This window comes from Crocodylus siamensis, chromosome 1, assembly GCF_052110815.1.
Source record: "Crocodylus siamensis isolate JL-2025a chromosome 1, ASM5211081v1, whole genome shotgun sequence".
In the NCBI taxonomy this organism is placed as follows: Eukaryota; Metazoa; Chordata; order Crocodylia; family Crocodylidae; genus Crocodylus; species Crocodylus siamensis.
This window is the reverse complement of record NC_143395.1, coordinates 297,903,292-297,928,574: the sequence shown is the minus strand read 5'-3', so window position 1 is coordinate 297,928,574 and position 25,283 is coordinate 297,903,292. Positions and strand designations below refer to the sequence as shown.

General features: G+C 40.7%; 1 protein-coding gene across 1 annotated transcript; it reads right to left on the bottom strand.

Moving 5' to 3' along the window:
• Positions 1 to 9,325: 9,325 nt before the first annotated feature.
• NMS (neuromedin S) lies at positions 9,326 to 20,382 on the bottom strand. The gene is made up of 10 exons (XM_090031674.1): positions 20,303 to 20,382; positions 20,175 to 20,230; positions 18,503 to 18,550; positions 15,765 to 15,824; positions 15,633 to 15,659; positions 15,490 to 15,543; positions 12,909 to 12,941; positions 12,471 to 12,512; positions 11,259 to 11,309; positions 9,326 to 9,695 (listed from the first exon to the last, which is right to left on the bottom strand). Exons 1-9 carry the CDS (start codon positions 20,379 to 20,381, stop codon positions 11,271 to 11,273), a joined length of 438 nt encoding a protein of 145 aa, XP_089887800.1. The 5' UTR covers position 20,382; the 3' UTR covers positions 9,326 to 9,695; positions 11,259 to 11,270.
• Between the last annotated feature and the right edge of the window lie 4,901 nt (positions 20,383 to 25,283).

Here is a 25,283-nt window from a genome sequence, read left to right as displayed (position 1 = left end):
ACACTGGAGCATCATGCTCAAGAATCCAGGCTGTGCCCTTTGAACAACTAAAAAGTGAGTTATTTGCTTACCATCACATCTGCCAAAGAACTTAAAAATGGCAACCTCACCATTCATTTTTAGGTGCCTGGTCCCTTGAGTGGACCCTATAGCCAGCACCTCAGAACAGAATTCACTGCAGGTAGCACACTGAGTAGGGGGTTGCTTCTGCTAGGCATTGAGGACGCTGAAGAAAAGATGGTGTCTGAAATGGTATGCCTCTCGAGGCTATTAGAAAATGCCTCTGTCAGACCACAGTTCATAGCCTGGGAATCTCTTGTACAGGTTGGCACATAAAGATCTGATGTAAACATATGCTTACAGCACCAGGCAGCAGTGAATTCAAACATGCTGCTTCAAGTGCTAGTTCCTGAACTAGAAGCCATGTAGCTGTGTGCACCACCACTGCAGCACTACCTAAACACTGATACGCTACTCCTGGTACAAGTGGTATTGCTGTCACGTGGGTTACAAATTTATTGGTAGCTTGGCCACTGAAAAAATGGGCAGGAGACCAGTCTATAGCCTGGTCTTTTATTGTTTTCCCCCCAAAATACAAGGTAAGCACCAGGATAAGCGTGTGTCTGGCTGATTCTTTTAGAGGAATGCTGTCCCCAAGTCCACTGTAGGAGAACTGAGGCGGTGGCTGTGCCAGTAGCAGGCTCTTTCTGTGGTTTTCTGGTTCCTTCCTAACTTCTCTTTGATCAAATCATACCTATATGTTGGGTTTGCATTATTTATCTTAGGGCCTTCTTTCAGGCAGTTTCCTGCCAGGTCTTTTCACCGACCCTAAACTGCAGATTCCATGACTTGCTTAGCTGGGTACATTTGCTACTTTGTATATTCTGCTAAACCTGCCACTATAAAATAATTGCAAAATGGATGTTCTGAAATAATGTTGGGACCCTCTGCTTTAGGCCCACTCCTGCAGCTTGGCTGAGAATCCCTGAAAATGGCCAAGGTGGGCAACAGTACAATTAGAGAAATGTGGCATGTTTGAGCATGCTACTGCCTCCTGTGGCAAGTTTGTAGTGTGGGCATGTCCTAAATGGTTGCTTTAGTGGTGAAAGACTAATTCATGATTTATTTATTTTTTATTTTAAGCATGAGGAAGGAGAAAGGAAGTAATGTCCCTACTCTTTAACACTGTAATGGTTGAAACAGTCACCCAAGAAGTGGGAGAACTAAGTTCCAGGCTCACTTTACCCTGAGTTTGGCTGGGACAATCCTGGATTTTAGAGGCTGGTCCAAGCCAGCAGGTGAAAATTAAAATGAGTATTCTGGGTGCAGGACGTGGGGCAGGGAGGCAGACTGGCATGAGCTGTGAAATAAGAAGCCCTAGCTGCAGGTAGCAAATGACCCTAAAATTGGCTAGTTTGGTTAGTAGAAATGACCATTAAAAAGGGGAAATGATTGTTAACACTTGTGAAGTAAAAAACAGTGGGTCATTAACTCCCTCAGCTGCCTAAAGAGTAATACCAGAGCTGCACCATGCTGTCCTGCCCCTGCCTCTGCCTGCAGCAGTGCGGTTGGGGGCAGCATCCAGGATTGCAGCTGCCAAGAGAATGAGGTAACCACCAGACTATGGAACAGTTCAGGTTGGGGCACTTTTTTATACCACCTGCTGAAGCTCTGCTGCTGTACAGCTAACATTCAAGTTTCTGTTGGCCAGAGAGAGGGTGTACAAGATCATCCCATGTTCTACTGATTACAGCTGTCACCTGGGATGGTTGATACTCAGTCCCAGGTTTCTGGAATGCTTTTGTTTTTTATATTAGAGAGTTGTTGGTTTCCAGCAGTGTTGTGGTAGTGTCCCCTGTGCTGCCTTCTCTTCATGATACCCTCAAAATATGTGAAGGTACACAAAATGGACATCATGGATGTTTTACCATTCCCAACACCAAAGTTGTAAACCTCTTCTCTTCCATATTCTTGCTATCTGATATTCACCAATGAAATCTGTTCCTTTGGTCCATACTGGCAAGGGACCTCCAACATAATAAATCACTTTCTCAGGTCTCAGCTGCAGCTAAACTATAATGCTGTTCTTGCTGAGACCTTAGTACAGCCAGGTACTTAAGCACATACTAACTCCCATCATCTTCAATGGGAATCAAGCGTATGTTTGAAGCCATGATTCAACCAGGCACTTAGATATCCTGCTGAAATGGGTTTTCATGCTTCCCTAGACAAGAATGGATTCAAATGCATTGCATGAGTAAGCATAAGCCTTTCCTGGTTAACTGCACAGCTGCAACTCTCATCCAGGCTCTGATCATCTCTCACCCCTGTTACTGCAGCTTCCTTCATTTTGGCCTTGACAAAGCGCAACCTTGGTCCACTGCTATCCATTCAGACTTGTTACAAAGATTGTTTTCCTAGCCTGTCACTGGGACATCCACAGGTGTCTGTTTGTTAGCTCCCTTTTCTGATATTGCATCTTTTATTTTCACAGCCTTTCATAACTTGGAGTACTGTGTTTTGAGCCTCACACTTCAAGGACGTGGACAGTTTGGAAAGAGTCTAGCACAGGTAAGCAAAAATAAGGGGTCTGAGAGGCAAGGCTGAAAGAGGGTTATTTAACCTGAAAAAGAGAAGACTGACAGGGGAGGGGGAGATTTAATAACAGTCTTCAAATACCTGAAAGGCAATTATAGAGAAGATGGAGATGGTCTTGTTTTTATGGTTGTAGGGAATAGGACTAGGAGCAATAGCTTTAAGTTGCAGCAGGGGGAATTTAGGTTGGAGATGAGGAACTTTTTGACTATAAGGGTAGTAAAGAATTAGGATAGGTTATGTAGAGAAATTGTGGACTCTCTGTCCTTGGGAGTTTTCAAGAGTAGATTACATGGACACTAGGCAGGGATTGTTTACTCAGGGAGGATCCTGCCTTGAGCAGGGATGAAATTTGATGGTCTTGTGAGGCCCTTCCAGCCCTACTTTCCTATGGCCCTATCTGACCTACCTGTCAATTCTCGTTTACCATAAATATGTCAACCCCTGGCTCTGATCAGCTTCTGAACTCCAGCACCCATTTGTTATATTCTAATACAGACACTTTGTGTTTTCATTCATGCTTTCCTAACAACAAAAAGGAGCTCCCCATAAGCAACCACAAGGGGTTTTATTATCTTCTTTCAAAATCCCTTTAAACCTCTCCTTTCCCTTGATGCCAGTTACAAATGGGGTTCTGAGATCATATTGACCAAGTATTTCATTGTTTCTTTGTTCTCTTCCTTTTGTCTGTATTTGCAGGCTTTTTGGGCAGGCATCTTCTTGCTCTGTGTTTGTCCAGTGTACAATACAATGAAATCCTAGTTCATGGCTATGGCTTCTAGGCATTACAAATCATGGTGGTAAAGTCCTAGTAAATCAAAAGGCTTGACTGATTGTCACAAAGTGGAATGTTAACATGAGAAATACTAGCTAATAAACTGAAAACAGCTCCCTTTCTCCAAATCTTAAGAAAAAAGAAACATCTAGTTTTTTGCATCAAGTCCATTTCAGAGAACCCCAAATCCAGGATCCCTGGACATGCAAGAATGAGGGTCATGATGAAGTACATCAAGTTACAAAGTAATTTTGCCCAGGATTGAGCCTCTGTTATTGAAAATTCTTTCAGGCATGGCTGGGACAAGATCGCTCGGAGGAACTAGCAGAATGATTTTAATATGCTGCACTGTTTGTTCCTTTAAACATCATGCAGTTACTTGATGAGGCTTAAATTTATTCTTTGCTGGCCAAGTGCACTGAGGATGGTACATATTGCTCTTGGAGAAATCAAGCACAGATCATTTATGTATCTGTTGGGGAAAAATTAAGCATCTGCTGTTCTTTACTGCCCCCACCCCTCCAACTCCAAATTTTGTTATCTCCTTGTTTCATATTTTGCTTTCCCCTGCAGATTTCCTTGAGTTGCATAAGCATGACTCATTTACTAATTCATTGACCCCTAGTCTCCTGGCTTGAAGTGGTAAAATCTTTATTTCACTCGCTTAGAAATCTTAAGTTCAGAGAACCATGTGGAATGGCGTGCAAAGCTGCTATAAACCAGGAGCAAGTCTCCCAGCACCAATAGAGTTATACCAGTGCAAACCCATGTAAGATGAATGTTATGCCTGCTTCTTTCTGAGAATATCTATGAGGTCCATTACTGTTACATCCAAAGCAAGACTTTCCCCTGCTAAGCCTAAATTTCCATCGAGAAGAATGTTCACGAATTTCTCCTTCCTTTATGGTGTTTACAGAAGGTCTTTGCAAAGAAATGAATAGCTTGCATGTCCTCACCTTTTAAACACTTGAACAGACTGTCTTGGGAGGGTTGTCGAATCTATCATTGAAAAGTTTTAAAGGCAGGTTAGTCAAACATTTATCAAGGATGATTTAGACTGGAACAACAGGGGCTTGGACCAGATGACCATGAGGTCCCTTTCAGCCTAGTTGTCTATGATTCTATGATCTTAGCAATTGAAATGCTACTTCTGGAGTGAAACTGCACAGCAGGAATGACTTCTACTTTTAAAATGATCTGGTTAGTGACCCCTGCTGAGGCTGGAAGATAAACTGAAACATGGGGCTTTTCTCTCTTCTTCCCTCCCTTTCTGATGATTAAATTTAACGTATTTATTTTTTTGACTGTCATGTTTGTTGTGCCTTGTTTGCCACAAAACACAGAATATCATGTGGGGATAGAACCAATGCTCTTTCTATAAAAATAGAAGCAGTGGTGCCCCTCTTTCTTAATGTTTTTAAAAATGTGGATACTAGTGTGCACCCAAGAAAACTTCAGGAGGAAATTAATAAATCTGCTATCAAAGTAGGGCTTGACAAGTGTGCAGTAAATTAAGTAGTGAGGTGATAATGACATATTAGACACTTTCTCATTGAGTTAGTACTATATGGCCTATGGACTTCAGAAGCAGGGATTCTGCGGGGGAAAAAAGTAGAATGATCATGTAATTAAAGTTGGTTTCATAATGAATACATTCAATGGAGGGAAATTAAAATTGGACAGGCAATTTTAATTCTGTTTTTATACTTTTAGAATGTATGACTCTGAATTTTTTTAACGTTGGTTGTATCTGTGTGTGTGTCATCATAATAATGCCGTCTTCATGTTTTACCACAACTTTTGACAAAAGTGGGACACTTGGGATCAGCTCCTGTGAATTAGGAGGTGGGGGTTGATGGCCATTTTTTTTAGTGGGAGATCCTTAGCTCTCTGGAATATGCTGCTCTACCCATGGTGCAATACAATCCCAGTTTGTTTTTATCAGTGACTATCCAACCACGAGCCATGCCTGCTACCTCAAGGTATGTAGAAAAATCTTTTAAAGCTGTGTCTGTCTGAATTGCCGATTCCCTGAATCGGCATCAAATCTTCAGATTCGGATTTGGCCAAATCGAATCAGGGACAATGATCAGAATCAGCTAATCGAATCACTGTCCCTGATTCAGGCCGAATCCAAATCAAATAGGGCCTGCTTTGCACATCCCTAGAAGGATTCTCTGGAGAAATTCTACCAGGACTTTAACAACTTCCACTCCTTCATCTAACTGACTCTGGAATACTCTGCTCTGAAAAGTCATTTCTTGAACATCACTGTGACAGTTGGCAATGGCTGTATCACCACCATAATACTGGAAATCAACTGACCACCATAGGTACCTCCACACCAGCAGCTATCATCATAAGCACAGCACTAGGTCTATTATTTACAAATTTCTACATTACAAGCATATCTGTTTCTCATTAGCTTTAGTGCCAGCCCTTTCAGAGACCACCAGTACCTGCATGGTACTGTAGAGGAACTAAATGCAATGATGCTTCTCCTGACTGTTGCAGAATTAATCTGATTCTTGCAGCAGAGGAATGACGGCAGCTCTGAAGTCAGTGGAAAAAACAGTAAGCAAAACTCTGCTTCATTTACAAGTATCATGCAGATAAACATGAATAATGTAGACCTGAGAAGTATGGACTGTAATCCAGCAGAGTGCTTATGTACATGCTGGACCAGGGCCAATCATAAAAGAACCCAAAAAACAAAACACCAGTGACTTATTTTTAAAGCTAAACTCTTATACTATTACTCATGTTGAATACCACTACTTCACTAGTGGCCTAATGATCTCAGTGTCATTGATATTCAGTAATGTTCATTAATGTGGGGTAATTACTGCACATTTAGTTTAGTACTTGCTTAATGAAGTGCTAAGTGCGCAGTAAATACAGTTACTGTGCAGTAGCACCAGCACATGGTTTTTTAATGACACTTACTATGCAGTAGCATATTAGCGTAGTTTTAGCCTGGCACATTACTGTGCAGTGTTATTAGACTACTTTGTGTTAAGCGTCTCGTGTAGATGTGCCCTCAGTGGCATTCTCCTGGAGTAAGATACTATTTATTGTACTCAGGGTGTCTTGCTCTGGCCCTCATTTTATAATTACTTCTATCCCAGACCCTGAATTTAGTTCAATTTCAGACAAATCCTCAAACTGTCAATGTTTTCTCACAAGCATTGGGCGTTAACCAACTTCATTCGCATTTATTCTTTGCTTTTACTGAGCTTCTCAAAGAAATTTTTGAACACTAATTAATTAAACCTCACAATACTCCTGGAGACAGGTATGGAGTCTCCTCTTAAAAATGGATAAACAAAGGTAGAAATTAATACACACAGGTCCCTTTCAGTAAAACACCCGCTTAACGCTAAGCACAATGATCCTCAGTTCAGCATGTAAGCAAATATTAGTCCTGTTCCCATCAACAGAAGTTAAGCACATGAGTATTTTGTAAGCACATGCTTAATTTCTTTGCTGAACTGAAGGTCACAGATAGAGGGACAGAAATAGACAACAGGAGGTCTGAAGTGCTGTGAACTAACTAACAGGCTATCTTATTCCTCTACAGTTTGGGGAGGAATTTTTTTGCCATTAGTTGGCTCACAGGCTTCCATATGCATAAACTCTCCCTTATCCCCCTGCTAAAGATATCAGTGAGGTTCTTGCCACCTATGGTCTTATTGGCATATGACTTCCTCATAAGCAAACCTATGAAAAATTGCAGTGTACACCTCCACCGAGTGTTCCCTTATTGCTACTGCTGGAAAGCATGTTTATCCTGATGCAACACTTCGTTCCTGGTAAAATGTTTGAATAGTATAATTGTTTCCAACATATTGTTCTGGCAGTCAAGATGAGCTACCACTTGGCCATAGATCCTCTTATACCATTATAAATGCTATAGGATCTCCCAAAGTGAGGTCCATGGGTAACTTATGGCCAGCGAAGTATTTGCATGCAGCCTGGAAAGAAACTTTTTCAATGGCATAGGTCCTTGACAGATTCAACTGATTGAGGCTGTAGTAATTGGCTGTTCATTAGTAAAAGATCGACAAACCTTTGTAACAGCTTTGTATTTACCTTAATTTTAACCTTGCATGTGTAAGGCATATTCTGTTAAATCTATTGACGTATTGCATCATAGATTCATTTTGTTTTATGACCCCCAGCATGATGTCATGACACCTATATAGCCTTCCATGAACAAAATTTGGGAACTCCTAACCCTAATTTTGATCTCTCAATTTTCTTAAGTCATAACCAAATAAACAGAGATTGTTTCTCCACCTTTGTTTGCCTATTTCCCACTGACCATATCTTATCTGTTGGGGAAAAAGAATATTTCCAATGGCGTCCATTAGAAACCTGTACATATAGCAGTCAACATTGCCCACAATTTTTTTCCAAACTGGATAGTTAATTTAGAAATTAGTTTAGATTATTATTTCAACTATGTATTGCTGGGTACTTGTCAACAGTTTAATCTAATACATTTAGATTTTTAAAGCCAGAAAGAGCCACTAGATTGTCTAGTCCAGATGTTCTCAAACTGTGGTCTGCAAACCACCACTGATCCGTGAGCTCCAATCAGGTGGTTCCCAGAAAAGTTGTGGAACAATCAAGAATATCTGTACTTGTAAGGTAAGACTACTGATATTAAAATATGAGTTGTGTGCTTTGATTTGTAGAACAAAAAAAAAGTTTAAGCAGTCTGCCAAGACCTCTAGCAATTTTGCAGACCACTTGAAAAAGAAAAGTTTGAGAACCCCTGGTCTAATCTGATGTTGTATGTCTCAAAGGCCAGAAACTTTATTCATTCACTCCTATATATTTTATGTAATTATTTGTGGTTCCATAGTACCTTCTAAAAGCTTATTTGTTTGGCTTAAGCACACCTTCCAGAAAGGCATGTGAACATTACAAGGAATAGAGAATTTGCTACATTCATTGGCAATTTATTTCCCCTATATCTTAGTGTTCAACTTTGACTGACTGCTGGACAAACCTAACCATGTGAGGTCAATGGATGGTACATGTACTCAGAATTTGGCTCTTTATTTGTTCTTTAATTTAAAAAGTGTGGACAAGACAGATTAGATCTCACATTTGTGTAATTTGTTTAGGCAAACGGGGTCTGTAAATAGCAACTGTTATTGGTCACTGATACTAAGAATAGATTATTTGAACCCAGTAGTTACTGTGGTCAGCATTTTGTTCTCTTTTGAAGATTATTTATTCAAGAATATGCTTATGATGCAATATATGTTAATATATTCCCCTTTGCTTTTTGGGATAGAGCATGTATTCCCAGAAATCCTAAGGAAAAGTTACTCTATTCCTAGAAAGGGAATGTTTATCATTAATCTATTAAAGAAGCTATTGTAAACAGAAAATGGATTATGGGTGCATCTACACATGTCACTATGGTGATATTGTTACTGAACTGTGATTTAATACTTCCAAAAGGAAATACTAAATCATGGAGGAGTAAGAGCCTGTACTGTGCTGTACGTGCAACACATGGTTATTTTTAGAAGCTACTTTGCTGTAGCGGTGTGCTATACCAGGGGAGTGTGTTGCTATGGTGAAGTCGCTGCTGCATCACAGTTCTTGCCAATGGACACTACATCGCTGTAGTGCATTGCTACGGTGCCATAGCGTCATGTGTAGATGTGCCCTATGAGAAATATCTGAAGGTGGCTTTTCACCAAATGGTCATAATTGTCCTGATTTTTTCTTTTCAGATGATTGGAGCCAAAGAAAACAAACAGTGAAACAACATCATTGCTAAGCCCATGTACCACTGAGTGATGTGTATACAGGTGTCTACCACAGCACAAGGAAAAAATACACAGGAGTAGAAAAGTGATTAACAATTGCAAATTTATTTGATGGAACAGTATACTCTAGACAAGTGAGTCGCTTACAATAGACAAGGGGCCAGATCCTATTCTACCTATTAGGTGCCTAAGTGGTTTTAGGCACCTAAGTACAATCCTATTCCATCCTATTTTGTCTTTGAAAAGCTATTAACGTAAGGTAGGGTTTCTTTTTCTTCCTTGCTGCTTTTTGTTATTTATTAGTGTGATAGCTAAGATGATGCCATATTTTAAAAGTAGATGTATTAACGGTTTTTCAAAAGGTCAAGCAGGGTGGAATAGGATCACATTTGGGTGTCTTAGTGAATTTATCACTTAATAAGTGGAATAGGATTCAGCCCAAATAGTCCAAGAGGAGGTTTCTTTTCCTTGTATAAATCAGGTCTGATTATGGGCTGAGCAGTCACCCTGTTAACTTCATGCTCCATGGAAATCTGAAAGAAATTAGCTCATGTTAGCATTATAGTCTGTGTTGTGCTCTTGAGCTGTAATGTTAAAAGAAATTCAGTTATGTTATTTGGATCACCAAACTAGAAATGAACTGGCACAAACTTCTAGCCATTCAAATAATAATGGAAACCAGAAAGTTTAGGATAAATATCTTAAGTGTAGTATGCTGATCCGAACCGGCGAAGTCAGCACTCGTATACAAATCCTTCTTCCCTACGTAATTCTTTCTTTCATCACCATGATCTACCTCCATTTCATAGCCTTCCTTCTCAAGTGTTGAGGTGTAGAGTGTTTACCTTATACCCCACTCAGTTAACGCCTTTCAGGATGCACTCTTCAGTGGCAGGAGGCCATCGTACTTTATAAATTATAGTTCAGTCCTAGCACTTAGCTTGGATTACAAAAAAGACCTGGTTGGCTCTATGCACAGGGTGAAATTCACCCAAAATATTTAAATTATGCTCATAAGCTGACTATAGTTAAACCTTGTCTAGGTGCAGTCCATTCCCCTTGTTTCTGTTGTTCAGCTGGTTAGTTTTTGTTTTGGAAGATCAGCTTGCAAACTTCTATAAAAATTAATAGTCCTGGGACAGATTTTGGAAACATTAGGAATCCACAGATCAGGGGTTCACATACAAACAGGAGTGGTCTTGCTTTTATTCAGCACCTTATTATGCACCACACTGTATGAATCAGGTTCTCTTTTGCACAAGCCTCTTTTCCTCCTTAAACAGATTAACACTGAAGACTCATTTTTGTATCCACAACCATCACTAGACGCAGAGTAAATTATTCTGATATTGCAAGGAGAAAAGTAACAATGTCTGCATTTAGAAAAATGGGGGAGACATCGCAGATACATGCCTTCCTTTCAAGATGAATATCTACTATGTTTTTCACCAGTACCATGCAATTATCATTATCATGATGTATATACCCCAACACTGAGCCAGTCATGCAAAGCTATTTTAAAACCTTTGTCGTTGTTCACGCATCCACACCTACTGTTTGTTACTGTAGTTCATCTAAAATTAGGTTCTAATCCTGATGTCAAAGGAATGCAGAGATCCACACCAGCTCATTCTAATATGTTTGAGCAGCTTTAGATTGTAAATATATTAGGGCAAAATTTTGTTTTATTAGTGTTTAATTCATAATTTTGTTCTTCCTTGAATAAATCCATTGAGTGCCAGATTACATGAGACAGAAATGTAGTTACATAGGGTGAAGCACCTAACATGCTTTTTGGGTTCTGTGCAAATATTTCCAAGTGTGGAATAGGAAAACAAAAGGATTTTTGTTTTACATTGCTAACCTCTCTTTAAAGAGCACGACAACTCATTCATGATGAACCCTTTAAAGAAACAGATCAAACCTCATTAGTTGTCTATATCCACAATGTGGACTGCAAGCTGGGTCCCTGTAAGATGCCCAGTACCTGTATAGAGCAACTAGTAATGCCCAGGCCTAGGTTTGCAACAAGATATAAATAAGTCCTTCTGTCTCAAAGACTCTTCTATTTGTTGATTAAACATTGTAAACATCACCTTCTGGATGGCCTACATTCCACCATCTTCAATAGTCCTTCCATTTCGAGGCTGAAAATGTAATATTTAAATAATCATATTGAAGCACAGATGTCATATAAAATACATTGAAATGTGTCTCTCCTAGTACATTTAAGATGGTTGAGAAATCTTACAATTTTGTCTCAAATGGATAATGTGTTGAATGAAGATGGTGTTTTTAAATAGTGTGAATGAGGTGATTTGCCACAGTGTTGGATATGTTTGCTGAGCTTCTGCACCTAGAGATAAAAGCCTGGCTGACTGAATTCTCATTCAGCATCTTGGCCCTAGTTTCACCAGATAAACAGGCCTAGCTCTACACATATGAGTAGTTCGACTGAAATTACTCGGGATGCTGGTATATTTTTAAAGCATGTGTTTAAGTACCCTGCTGAATCAGGTTCCCTTGTTAACTAAATTTTCTTGCTGTCTTGATGGAGGCTTGTGAAAACCAGTTGCATTAATTCAGTCTAGGTAACAACAGCATCAGCAATATATTCACCTTGGACGAAGAAGCAACAGTCCAATGAGAAAGAAATGAGCTAGAGATTATTTTCATCATTTCCAATTTTGCTTCTGGTATTTCATTTTCTTGTGCATTATATACTATCACCCACTGGGCATGCTGTCTGAACTGTTTGAATGGTGTTCTTATATTTGTCTAATAAATTAGTGTTAGCACTTTAAACAGAGTTGAGGGTGGAAACCTCTAGGTAGAACAGCTCTGGGGGTACCATTTGAAGAATCAGCCAATGTACCAGAATGTCCATTACTGTCCAGAATCTCACTGTCCTTCCTGGTTCTTTGGTCTAATCACAAGGATGTATGACAGTATGGACATGCATGCCATTTGGAATCATTTTTAAAAGGGGAACCTTTCAAAAGGGCAGCAGCTGGCACCTCTAATTATGTGTGGACAAGCCAGGCATTATACTAATATAGCAAAACCATTTCAACTTCCATAAAACTTTGATAAATCTGTATGCGTGGCTTGTTCACATGTAACAGCTACTGCCCTTTTGAAACAGCTCCGTATGTACGTGTGTCCGTACCCTGCACTTTCTAAGAGATGACTATGTGGCTATAGAATGAGGGCCACAAGAATTTCTAATGAAAATAGCTCTATATTCTTTCATACAGATAGTACAGAACTGAATAAGAGATGGGAAAAGAAAGTGAAAAATAAGTTACCCTAAAAAGAAAAAAGGGTCGTCCCATGGTACCAGGACTATCCTGTAAATTAAAACACAGACCATTAACACAATATTGGAAATGATAATTTCATGGATATACCAATAAGTCTCAGCATCGTTTTGTCAATGTATCAGTAATTCAGGAACCTTTTCAACAGCATGCAAATAGCTGCATGCCAATAGTCTTTGATGCCCATTCTGCTGAGGTACTGATTAAATATTAATACCCACAGGGCATTGTCAAGAACCATCCATTTTCTGTGATGTAAATATATTCAGTTCTGGTATTTTAATATGGTCCTGCAAGGGTTTAGAAAAAGTGAAGGTAGCTTTAGAAGTGATAGATAATATTCTAGAAGCAAAGTGAGCTACTTTAGTACAACTATAGTCTTGACCATTTAAAAAAATCCCCCACTTGTTTCTTATGTTAGTGTACCTTCTTTGTAAACTCTGCAGTAGCAATTTGTTCCTGCAAGGTGATAGTGCATATTAGTTTTAATGAATCCTTCCATTCATGAGATTTATTTTGATTTCTCATAATCATCAGCACTGGAGGATTAATCAGGCTGCTCCAATTCAGTTTATTGGGAGAGAGAGTATTAAATACAAACACAGATAGGAATTGTAACAGCATATCAAAGCTGATGCATTTAAGTATTGCTATAACCAACTGTTATGCAAACTGCATGCTGCTTTCACTTTGGTTCAAAACTACACCATCATGCTCTTGAGGACAACGCAGTACTCGAATTGAGGAAAACAGTGGGAACACCATTCACCCAGTTGCAAAGCAATGATTTGTTAAAATATGGGTACTCCCCACCTTTCATATTTTCATCAGTTTTTAATCTGATTACAGCTGCTTCACCTGCTCTCTGCTCATGCTGCACTTGTTCTTTAGGAGATTATTCATTTTGGGCTGAATTCTGCATCACCGAAGTCACTGGAAGTTGCACCACTGACTTCAGGGGGAGCAAGAAAAAACCCTGTCAGTCAGGGCTAGAACCTGTAATCTGTTGGGGGTGGGAGGGCTGATCAGATTGTAAGACTGGGGCTGGAATGGGAAGAGCCAGTGCATTCTCATCAGCAGAGGTGAATGGAAGCAGCAACTACACTGCTGAATGGGTGCAGTTATCATGGGGAGGTTTTAAAGATGGGTAAGTAAAATGTAGATGAGAGTAAAAGAGAGGACATGGCACAGGGAAAAGACAGAAAGAGAAAGAGTAAAGGAGAGGAACTGACATTTATGTAAAACCTGAGGAGAAGGAAAGGCAAATTGGAGCACAGGGCATAAGGCAAAGGGACTTCCCCTTGTTAACTGTTCTCAATTCGAGCATTAAGACAATGATTTACAATTGACATGCACTGTTGGTACCATACAATACTATGGAAGAACAAGTGCATACTGGATCAAGGAATCTTTTCGTTCTTCCCTCTGAGAGCTTTGGAGCAAGGCGCATTAAAGGATGCAGAAGGGAAGACTACAATAAAAAAATATTGTGAACACTAGGTTTGTAATAAAATGATCACTGAACATGAAACATTCAAACACTCTGGCTCAGTGGTCTAGAGAGCCTAGGGGTCCCAAGAGCTCGACTAATATTTTTTTATATATGTGAATTTATTCTGGAGAGGAACCAAGGCAAAATATGAGCATTTTAGCAGCACTTTGTCATTTTATTAGGTGGAATTTTCAAAGAAGTCTATTGTGGTTATGGAACTAAGTTCAGCTGATCCTCAGTGAGGTTTGGGTGTATAACTCCATTACGATCCTTTGAATATGCCAGCTGTAAGACATATGCAAAACAGTTCTACTTAGTTCTTTAAGAAATATTCCACAATTCAGGTGGAATTTTAGCCCTGTGACTTCAGTGGGAGTGCGTCATTGCCTTTAGTGGGGTCTGGATTCTATCCCTTTCATTAAAACACACTCTTAATGTTTTAATCTAATTTTGATCTAAATTAGATTAAGCCCCTCAATTTCCCAAAAAATAAAGCCCTAGGACTATGTAAGGATATCCAGCTCCACCTGAAATCAAAAGGATGTGTGCCAGTTTCTACTATAGCTAATTTAGCATATTGTGTCCATGGTGTTCAGAAAAAATCCTAAGCTTTCGGGACAGCTGAAGAAAGGGATATTCATATCATAAATAGGTGTGTACAAGGCTTCTTCCACCTTTGAACCTAATCTTGTATCCTAACCATTCTTAAAGCATCCAATATAGGCCTGAAATACTAGAGACCCTGACACAAACTGCTACATGAAAAAATACTATATGAAATTATCTTTCAGCCTGGAACAATGATTATGATTACCTAGCATGAACCACTTCAGGACTATTGCAGGACAATAGTCTTACCAGCGCTATCCAGATGATTTTGGAAGGCTTCTAACGAGCGATCTGCAGGTTACGCTAATGTTACTTTAAATATATTTACTAGATAAGCAGAACCCAAGGGTTGTTTTTTTCCCTTCTTTCTTATTTTCAGTAGAAAACAATGTAAGTATTATGCTTTTTAGTAATTAAATAATAGGATTAAAATTATAATAAAATCAAGGAATTAGCAAGAAGGTGGCTAGAGGATCTCAGAGCACTCCCTGTAATTAAAGACATTACTCATGATCTGAGACATACTGTCCAAAACAGACTTCATGGCAACATCTTTCTCTTTTCTAGCCAAAGTCAATCATATATAAACAAGGTCCAAAAGATTCTGGGACTTCTGTAGGTATGTTTCTTGAATAGCAAGAATTATACAGTTATATCAGGTGAGAAGTAGCTCTAAGCCTGCTACTGACATTGGTAGCAGATGGTATGAATTAAGGGAAGTCACTATGTCATAGCCATGAACCTTAAGCACAGAAACAGCCCCACTAAAAATCAGTGGAGCAGTTCATAAATGTTTAACTTGGGCATGGAAATAATGTATCTTGCTGTCCCACAGCCTAGTGAGTATGTTGTTAACACATTTAAGCCTGTGCTACACAAAAGTGATGATGATGTTAAAATACTGACCCCATTTTTAAGTGGATATGCTGAATCTTGAGCTCTTGAGTAGTGAAATAAAAACTGCATAAAAAGAGCAAATTTAGTAAATAGCTTTATGGAATCCAAGAGTGAATGTTATGTACAAATTACTACCAGGAAGCAATACTTACTCTTTTATATATTTCCTCGCTATTTTCCTAGTAAAGATAATGATGATGATAGAGTGTTTAACTCTATTTGGCTGGAGAGAAGTGCTGAGAAATTTTTTTAAAGTAAAAAAAAAAAAAGTCATTAGATCTTACCTCAGCTATCTGCATGCTATTAAATATGGAGTTACAAAGATCCATAAAAGAACTGGAGATCTAAAAGACAAATAATATTTTAACACACATTTATATTTGTGGCTGGGTGGATTTGACTTAAATCAAATAGATTTAAATCATGATTTAAATCAGTAGTCAGGAAGCCTCAATTTAATCATTATTTTCTACAAAAATTGCATTCTTGTTGTTTGATGTAACTTTTGTTCAAGGCTACAGAAATAGGCTTCAGGATAGCCAGCATATGTTCTACATTTCTCTTTAGCTCAATGTTGGGAACTTTGGCTATGACAATTCCATCTATTTTGTCATGATTTTGTTCACAAATTGTCACTAGATTAAGTTCTCAATATATCATTCAAAACAGTCAGCTACTGAGTTCCATTGCACACCTTGTGGGAGAGTTAATTTGGTTCCTCCTACTTTCTTCAGAGCAGCTGCTGCAAGGTGGTTATTACGGAAGTATTTTGCAATTTCAACAAAATTCTGCTCAAAATGTTTCTCTTTTGTTTCTACTGCCTCTCCCTCCTTGCATTTATCTCCAGACTGTTCCTTTTAGCCCAGATCTACACCACCCCCAACAATCCTTTATTCATTTAAATTCTTGAAATGTTGCACTTTTAGAGACAGGTAAGGTCTTGACTCTGTATACACATAACTTGCAGAGAGACAATAGAGGGATGGGTGTGTAATCTCAGGTCTGTTATCTCTTATCTCCATATACTTCTGTTAACAAGGATGTCATCTTGAGCCACAAATCCACAGTTTGAGAACTGAAACAGCATCACAGAGATGCTTAGTTTAATGGGATGCTTAATGGGATCTTCTAGACTAAGCACTAAGTCCCATTGGGTAGAGTGGTTTTATTTAATCTTTACTAATTTATAGAGAAGCCTCTAGGAACCCCATAAAATTGGGTCCCTAATATATTCCATGGCCTGTTGTGACCCATTTATAGAACTTTTCTAAAAAATTACATGACTATATTGTCTCAAATAGTATATAATTAGAAGGTATAATCCCTATTCCATGATGATATCTTTGAGCTTTAATATATCTTAAATTAAAACTATTTTATATAGGTTTATTTTTTTTAAAAGATTAACAAAAAATAAAAAAATACAATTAAATAAAAAAAATCTGATTTTTTTTAATTTAAAAAAAATTGTTGATTTTTATCCATCCTGATTTATGGTATGTTTTTGCATATGACTCTAGAGGTAACACCTGATTTGTCTTTCATTTTAATAAATGATTCTGTTGAAGCCCATAGCATTACAACTAAGGTCAGACAGTGGGATTATGAATACTGGAGCTGTTATCAGATATAACTAATGTATTTTATCAGGTAAAAAGTGATAGAATGTTGTTAATATTATCAACCAAGCCACATATTGCCCACAAAGCAAGCAGAATCACATAGGAGGTATTTAAAATGGAAAGAGGCTTAGAAAGCCATTGACAAGAAGATTTCAATCTATACTCCATTTCACCTATCATTGCTCTTCCATGTTGTCAGAGGTTGTTCACAGTGGTGCAGACCTAAGCTCCACTAAAGTGGATGGGAGTCATTTAATTAATCTCAGGTTATTCTGAATTGGGCTCCCCCCTGTGCCCTGTTTATACTATATCTGATCAGGAACAATTTGCCTGTAGAACAAGTTAGAAAACTCTAGCTCGGTCATGTACAGAGACGACAACTATTTTGGAGTCCAATATGAAGTCTATTGAAGCCAGTAGATAAATTTGCAATGACTTCAATGGTCAAGATTCAATAAAACAACACAGCAAAGATGAGAGTGAAAACCTGACACCATGTGAAGTCAACAGGAATTCTGATGTTGACAGGGCTTGGATTTGTATGTATTATTCCCACTAAATAAGAAACATGGCAATCTCCAGTGGAAGTGTTGGGGGGTGAGGAGGGTCTTTCCTCTACTACATTGCACCTGGACAACAGATTTAGTATGCATTTTCCAGTAAGGACCCCAAGGTGAAGAATTCAGTACAAATGGCTGGACTTTCATTATACCAGCTGCTATAATAAGTAGAGATTTTTTCTGCCCTTGTCAGGAGAAGAAATCTCATGAGTTTGATTTCACATTGAATTTCAGGGGGGCTATACATCTGAATCAAGTTGTTCACCTTCTTAGTTGCCTGCATGCTCTGGACCAGATGAACCATTTAGAGAGGAGGAGACAGCAGTTTTACTGAACAATGCAGGCAGCCCAGGGAAAAGGACCGGGCAGTAGGTTGCTTAACAAATCTATTGTTATCAGTATAGCAACAGTGAGAATAAGAGGATGAAGTTATATAGGCAAGGAAAATAGACCATAAGGCAGCAGAAGCATTGAGCAACACCTCAGAGGAGACTTAAAGAGGCATTTATACTCTCATAGAATCACAGAAAATTAGGACTGGAAGGGGCATCTAGGGGTCATCTTGTGTAACCCCCTGCTCATGGCAGGATCATCCCTACCCACACTATCCCATACATGTTCTTGACTAATCTACTCCTCAAACCTACACAATCCACCCTGTCAGACAACTCTAAGTCACATTGTCCAAAGACCCCAAAGCACTTTATCCTGCCACAGGTAAAGCAGAAGGGAGGGGGGAGGGGAAGCTATCTGTACCCCACCACTGCTGGGACTGTTAAAATGCATAATATCTAAAGTACATAGAAGAATGTGGGCCAGTGTATTAGAAAGCCCATTTACCTGGCGTTGGTTGAGCTCTGTCCATTGACTGAAACACAGTGCCAGTTGCTTAAAAATAAATCAAATAAGTTAGCATGTGCTTACACGTTTGCCATTGTGTTTCACGTGGAGGTGTTACTCCCAGCCCAGCGGTTCTCAAGCAGAGTGCCCCAGCCCCATGGGGTGCCGCGAGACAATAGAATTGCAGAATATGAGGGTTGGAAGGGACCTCAGGAGATCATCTGACATAGGTGACTGGTAGGGGGTGCATGGGGGTGCACATGCCCCCCCAGTGGGGCTAGTGCCCCCCTGATGGCCAACACTGATGCTGTTGGTAGGGCTGGTGCCTCCCCCTGCCCCAACAGGGCCACTGCCATCAGCAGCTGCTGTGGGTGCCCCCCAGATTCAGGAGGCACCAGTCATTCATGTTATCTGGCCCAACCTCCTGCTCAAAGCAGGACCATGCCTAGAATCTCATCCCCACCAAGACTTTAGCTATCCAGGACTTAAAAACCTCTAAAGACAGAGATTCCATAACCTCTCTGGGTAGCCTGTTCAGTGCTTTACTGCTCTCCTAATAAATCCTAATTAGCAATCTTAATGCCATTAGACTGCTTCTCCTGGGAAGGGCCAGAGCAGTCAATCTCACAAGTTCACTTTCACACTAAAGTCAAGGGGGCTGCAGCTCTGAATCAAATTGTTCCCCTTCTCACCTTGCCTGCAGGCTCTGGACCAGATGAACCCTTCAGAGAGCGGGGCAAGACGGGAAAGGGGAATGCAACAGTAGGATGGCTGGAGGTGCCAGCCCCTAATGCACAAGTCCCCAAGGGAAACTCAAGAGTCTTCCCTAGGATAATCCACAGCGCTGAAATGATTTTGCCTGGAGCTCAGTGCAACAGGAGGAGGGCTCTAGTGGTTTTGTCTATAGTCAAAAAAAGGAGTGGAAGCCCAGAGCTGGCATTTCCAAACAGGGCTCCAAGCAGGCAGGTCTATAGATGCACAGACCTTATTTATAGATAGACAGATAGATCTAGATAGATCCATATAGACTTTAGATAGATGGATAGATAGATAGATAGATATGTTGTTCATCTTTTGCAAATGAACATCACTGCATCCAGTGGGAGAGAAGAGAGAAAGGAAGTGGGAAAGAAAAAGGGAGGGAGAAAAGAGAGAGAAAGAGAGGAAAAGGGAGAAAAATGAGAGAGGAAAGAGAGAAGAGCGGGGTAGAGGCTAAGTTGTGTGCGTACACAGGTGACTTATAAACCCAATCTTTGCCTTGAACCATCTTCAGATATATCTATATAGTCCTTAGATAGATAGACAGATAGATCTAGATCTAGCCATCCATATAGACCTTATATAGAGAGACAGATCTAGATCAATCCATATAGACTATATATAAAGCTATCTACATAGAGGTTATACATATAGATCTATAGAAATCTATCTAGACCTTATGTATAGAACTTATACATATAGATCTATACAGACCTACCTATTTATTAAAATATCTATAGACCGTTTATATCCACATAAAAATATACAGACCTAACTGTCCTTCTAGACTTCTGATCTATAGACCTATCTATGCACCTGTCTCCAGCCCCTTTGTTGCATGGCTAGAGACACAGACACGGCTAGAGGGGAGCGGAGATGCAGTGGGAAGGGGGCCGGGCGGGCTCCTTCCTACCTGGCTGCCGGGCGGGTCCGAGGCGTGGCGGTGGCGGGCGCCGGGCTGCGGCAAGCCTAGGAGAGAGAGAAGCGCTGAGCGCGGCGGCCGCGGGGCGGGGCGGGGCGGGGCGGGGCGGGCGCGCTTACCTGAGGCGCGCGGCGCGGCGCACAGGCAGCAAGCGGTGAGGAGCCAGCGCAGCGCGGGTGAGCGGCGGGGCGGGGGCATGTCCCGGCCGGCGCAGGCAGCAGGGCAGCACGCGTGTGTGCCGAGCCGGCGCCGGGCAAGGCATCTTTATGTGCCGCGGGGCGGGGGCAGCGCCGAGCCCACCCTCTGCCCGGCGGGAGGGACACCATGGCCCTGCCCGCTCCAAGTCCCTGCCCCTGCCCCTTGGACCGACGGAGTCTCTTACATGACCTACGTGGAGAAGCTGAGGGAACTGGGCTTATTGGGCACATCTAACCCTGCCCAGTATGCCCAGGTGTGCTTGGGCAGGTGCAGACGTGTGTTTACATCTTGAAATGCACTTTTAATATACATTTAAAGATGCATATTGCTTGAATATCCATTAGCCTAGTTTAATGCATGTTAAAGTGTCACTGAAAAAGCATGCTATTTAGTTAATGAGCATTAAAATAGGTTAATGCATACTATGTTGTTCATCCTTCGCAAGGGGGAAAGAGGGAAGGGAAGCAGGAAAAAGGGGAGGGAGAAAAGAGAAAAGGAGAAAGAAGAGAGAGGAAAAAGTGAAGAGCAGGGCTAGGTTACTGGGTACATAGATGATTTATAAGCCCAGTCTTTGCCCTGAACAATCTGCTGCAGCAGGGGCAGGAGAGCAACAGGTCCTCATTTGCCTGGTCACGCGCTTCCTCACTGCCTCTGCCATGCGCTGCTGCTCGAGGGCCAACAATGCTCTTTAGTGATTGTGCATTAAGGCAGGCTAATTGCATTTTTCTAGTACCTCACCATGGAGGGGATTTATACACATACTTTTTCTCACTGCGACACACTGGGGATGTGTGTTGCACACAAGCTGACATGCACCACACTCCATCACTTGCAGTTGTATAAGTGGTGAAATGCACATCACTTTGGAGAAAATGGCAGCAGTGAGCTTTGGAACTGAAACACCTTTGATGTGTTTTAGCTCAAAAGTGGACCACTGCCATTTTCTGTGCACTGGTGCCCATTTCAGTGCTTATACAACTATATGCATGGCAGTGCCTAGCACTTTTCAAAGCGCCTGACTGCAGCATATGCATGTGTAAAAATCCCCAGAGATACTAGATTTAATGCACATTAACTGAAGTGTGTTAATGCATGTGTAGACGTGCCCATTTAGTCTGGAGAAGATAAGCCTGAGGGGGGATTTGAGAGTAGCTTTCAAATACCTGAAGGGGGTTCCAAAGAAGATGGAGCTAGACTATTCATAGCGGTGGCAGATGAGAGAACAAGGAGCAATGGTGTCAAGTTGCAGTAGGGGAAGTTTAGGTAGGAGATGAGGAAAAACTCTTTACTACAGTGCTTTACTACCAAGAGGGTAGTAAGCATTGGAATAGGCTGCCTAGAGAGGTGGTGGAATCTCCATCCCTGGAGGTCTTTAAGCCTGGGCTGGGATCAGACTGTTGAGGATGGCCCTGGTTTGAGCCAGGGGATTCACTAGATGTCCCCCTGAGGTCCCATTCAACCCTACCTTTCTGTGATTCTATCACCTCAACGGATGGGCAACCCTCCAGAGTATCAGCTTCTCCCAGCCAGTTTGGGAATAAAATAAAGTCACCCCCTCCTTTGTCAGTCCTTGGACTCTGGGTGCCTATTCATGTGTTCCCACACATTCTAATTGGACGCAATTAATTAAGTCTGCTCCACATTCTAATTACAGCATTCACTGCTGCAGTGTCACATGTATAAGCTCCTGAGGGGTTAAAGATGTCCACTGGGGTGCTTTAACTAAAGCTCACATATGGGCTTTAGTTCAAGTGTCCCGCAGCCATTTTTGAACACACAGGGGCTTAATACATATGCTGCTGTGGCATTTTAATTAGAGCTGCCCTCTGGGAACTGTTCTGAAATGTCCTCCCTCCCACCCTGTCACATGTATAGGCACCCTTTGCTGCTATAGTCTTTTAAGAGCATGGAAATGAGTATGTGGAATTGCCACGTATAAAATACTTCAGGTTAGTCACTGCTCTGTAGGAATTAATTAAGTCACTAGAGATTCGTTTCTGGAAACCATTTCAGGATCCTAGCTTGTCCATGACGGGGCTATTGGATGAGACATCCTAAGTGAAAAGAAAAGAAAAGAAAAGAAACTTGAAAAAAAAAGAAGCATCTGAGAGAGTCAGGGAGGTTTAAAAATAGAAAAGTCTGTTTTACACTAGGACTTACTCATGTTTGGAAAAATATTTTTGATCGTGACAGCCTGGAGGATTAGATCTACCCTGTTCATTTGGAAGGAGAGTAACATTCACATCAGTCTCCTGTGGCAAGTTTAGCACAGAAAGCTTTGGTTGAAATAAGAACCCCTTGTCTAGCATTTCTGAAGTATGTATATGATGGCATTTCCCCAAGTTATAGAAAAGACTTGATCTGTTCAAATGGAACAGGCAATTTTTTATCCTCCTCTGATCCAATATGTAGGTTCTACCTGTGAGTGTCCTGACAGGTTTATTCTATTTTAGCTTTTGGGGCATAGGGATGCTTTACAGTGATGTCTGAAGATGACAAAGATAAATGTTTCCTGATCACCATTGAGAGAATGTTTGAGCCTGCTGTTGCTAATACTTTTTCTTGGGTTACCTTAAGCTGACAGGTGGCCTGAATTATCCATGATGTGGTAGAAGAGTGTAACCTGCCATGTTAGGTAATTGAATAAAAAGCTAGCCAGAGAGAAGATATGCTTGATTGAAGAGGAAGCCTGCTCCTCAAAGAATTTCCCTTTCCCAATCTTCCCGGCCCATCTGAGCCATCTGTTCTTTAATAGGCTCCACCATGAATCAAGATAATTGGAAGGCCACACTGTCTATGCAGAATGCACAGAAGAGCTGCATATCACTGAGATGCTACTGGCATTGCAGACCATGTTGTCTCCTTGTGTCCCTCAATGGTTGTACATAGACACTAAACAAATATGATGACAGGATTTTCCTTGTGGGACTCCACATGTTAGAACAGACAGAAAGGAGCAGCATCTGCCTTCTTTTAGAAGAAGGGGAAAAAAGAGATTAGTGTGATTCTGTCAGTTTAAACAGACAAACCAAAAATACATTGCACTTGAGGGTGCAAAGCAAATCACCAACTCCCCTTCCTCCCCCCCCCCAAACCAGTGGTGACCTAACTTCAGTTATCTTCCTGCCTAGAGTGGAGGATGGTGGGGGGGAGGGGCTGGACCCGATGATCTGTGAGGTCCCTTCCAGCCCCCAGCAATCTATGAATCTATGAATGGTGGACTGAGAAGCCTCAGCATAGTTGATTCACCTCTCTATTCATTGTCTTAAGATTAAATAAAAAATAAGGAGAAAATTTGTTTGAGACAGATGCAAAAGTGAAAGTTGTTTCCTTTTTGTTAATGTGCCCTCCATTTTTGCTGCACCATAGTTATCATAATGCATTGGCAATGTGTAGGGGGTGCACGCAGGTGCACGGGCACCTGCTGAGATCAGCTGTGCACTCCTTGGAAGCGCCAGCCATGAAACCGGAAGTGCTGGCGGAAGTGCACTTCCAGTTTCACCACTAGCTCGGCGATTGGCCACTGGGGGAGCCACCCTCCCTTCCTCCCCAGTCGGTGATCAGCCGCTGGGGGACTCCCCCACCATTGGTGATCTGGTGCCCCCCCAGACTTGGGAGGCACCAGTTGCCCATGTCATAGTGCCATAATTAGCTTGGTTTAAAAGAGTTTGGGATATCAGCAGAGATCAGATATTGTATGATTAAAATTAAGGGGTTTCTGATAGCAGTATTCCTCACAGGCTTTGATCAGAAGAGAGGGAAAACGAGTCAAGGTCACAGATAACACTGACTTCTTTTGATGAGAAACCCCTTCAGATTATGTACAGGCTTCTCTTTCAGTATGTACCAGTATGAATCAGCTATGTCGAGTCTTCTCAGTCCACCATTGTTTGGGGCCCGAAAGACTAAACTATATTTGTTAAACCATTTCATTCAGATAAGAGGCGATTTCTTGGCAGCAGGATGAGGTTGGATTTACTAGTGAGAAGAATCCCAGGGTTTATTATAGTTTTTTAATGGTGTAACGTCATTCGGGTCATTGGAGTGAAGTCACACCAGCATGAAAAGGGAGTGACACGGTAAAGAACCAGGCCCAGTAATGTAAAGAAATTGGGCATAGTGTAAGTTATATTTATTCTCTCCTTCCTTTACCATTTTACCATCGTAAACCATTGTTCAGCTACCATTCTTGTCATCTTTATTGAAGGTTTTGAACCAAACTCATCTACAGGAACAAGAATTTTATAAAAAGTATGTTCTGGATTCAATGTTCAATTCATTACTGAATTAATTTAAAAAAGTATAAAACCATTATGCATACCTAGTATACCATTAATGGTGTACTTTTATCAATTCATGAGAGTTCTGGTTTGAATCATGTATTCACTGAATTCAGTTGTAGAGACATTTCCCAAACTAGGAGGTCTAATTCTTTTCAGGTTTTCCTGCTCAGCAAACAAGACATGCTATTTATACTTCTTTCCCTTCAGACTAGAATTATACTTGTGCTAACCTCAGGCCTCCTTATTCTGCCAGATATGTAGGGCCCTAATTCAGCAAAATACTTGAGCACTACTTAATTTTAGGCACTTGAATAGTCCATTCCATGTAGTAAGGTTACTCATGTGCTCAAGGTTAGGGATATACTTAATCAGCTCAATAAAATGAAGCATCAGTTTTTAAAAACTTCAGTATAACCACATTTAACACTCAAAATGGTAATTATAGTGAGAGAAGGGAGACTATGTATATTTTAAAATAGATAAAAATAACACATGGTAAATTAACATAGTCTTTTCCCTTAAACCAGAATTGTTTTTTTCCTTCTGTACGTTTCATTTAATAGGTGTTAACTGAGAATACAACATTGCCAATAGATGTATCAGCATCAAGCCAATTTAA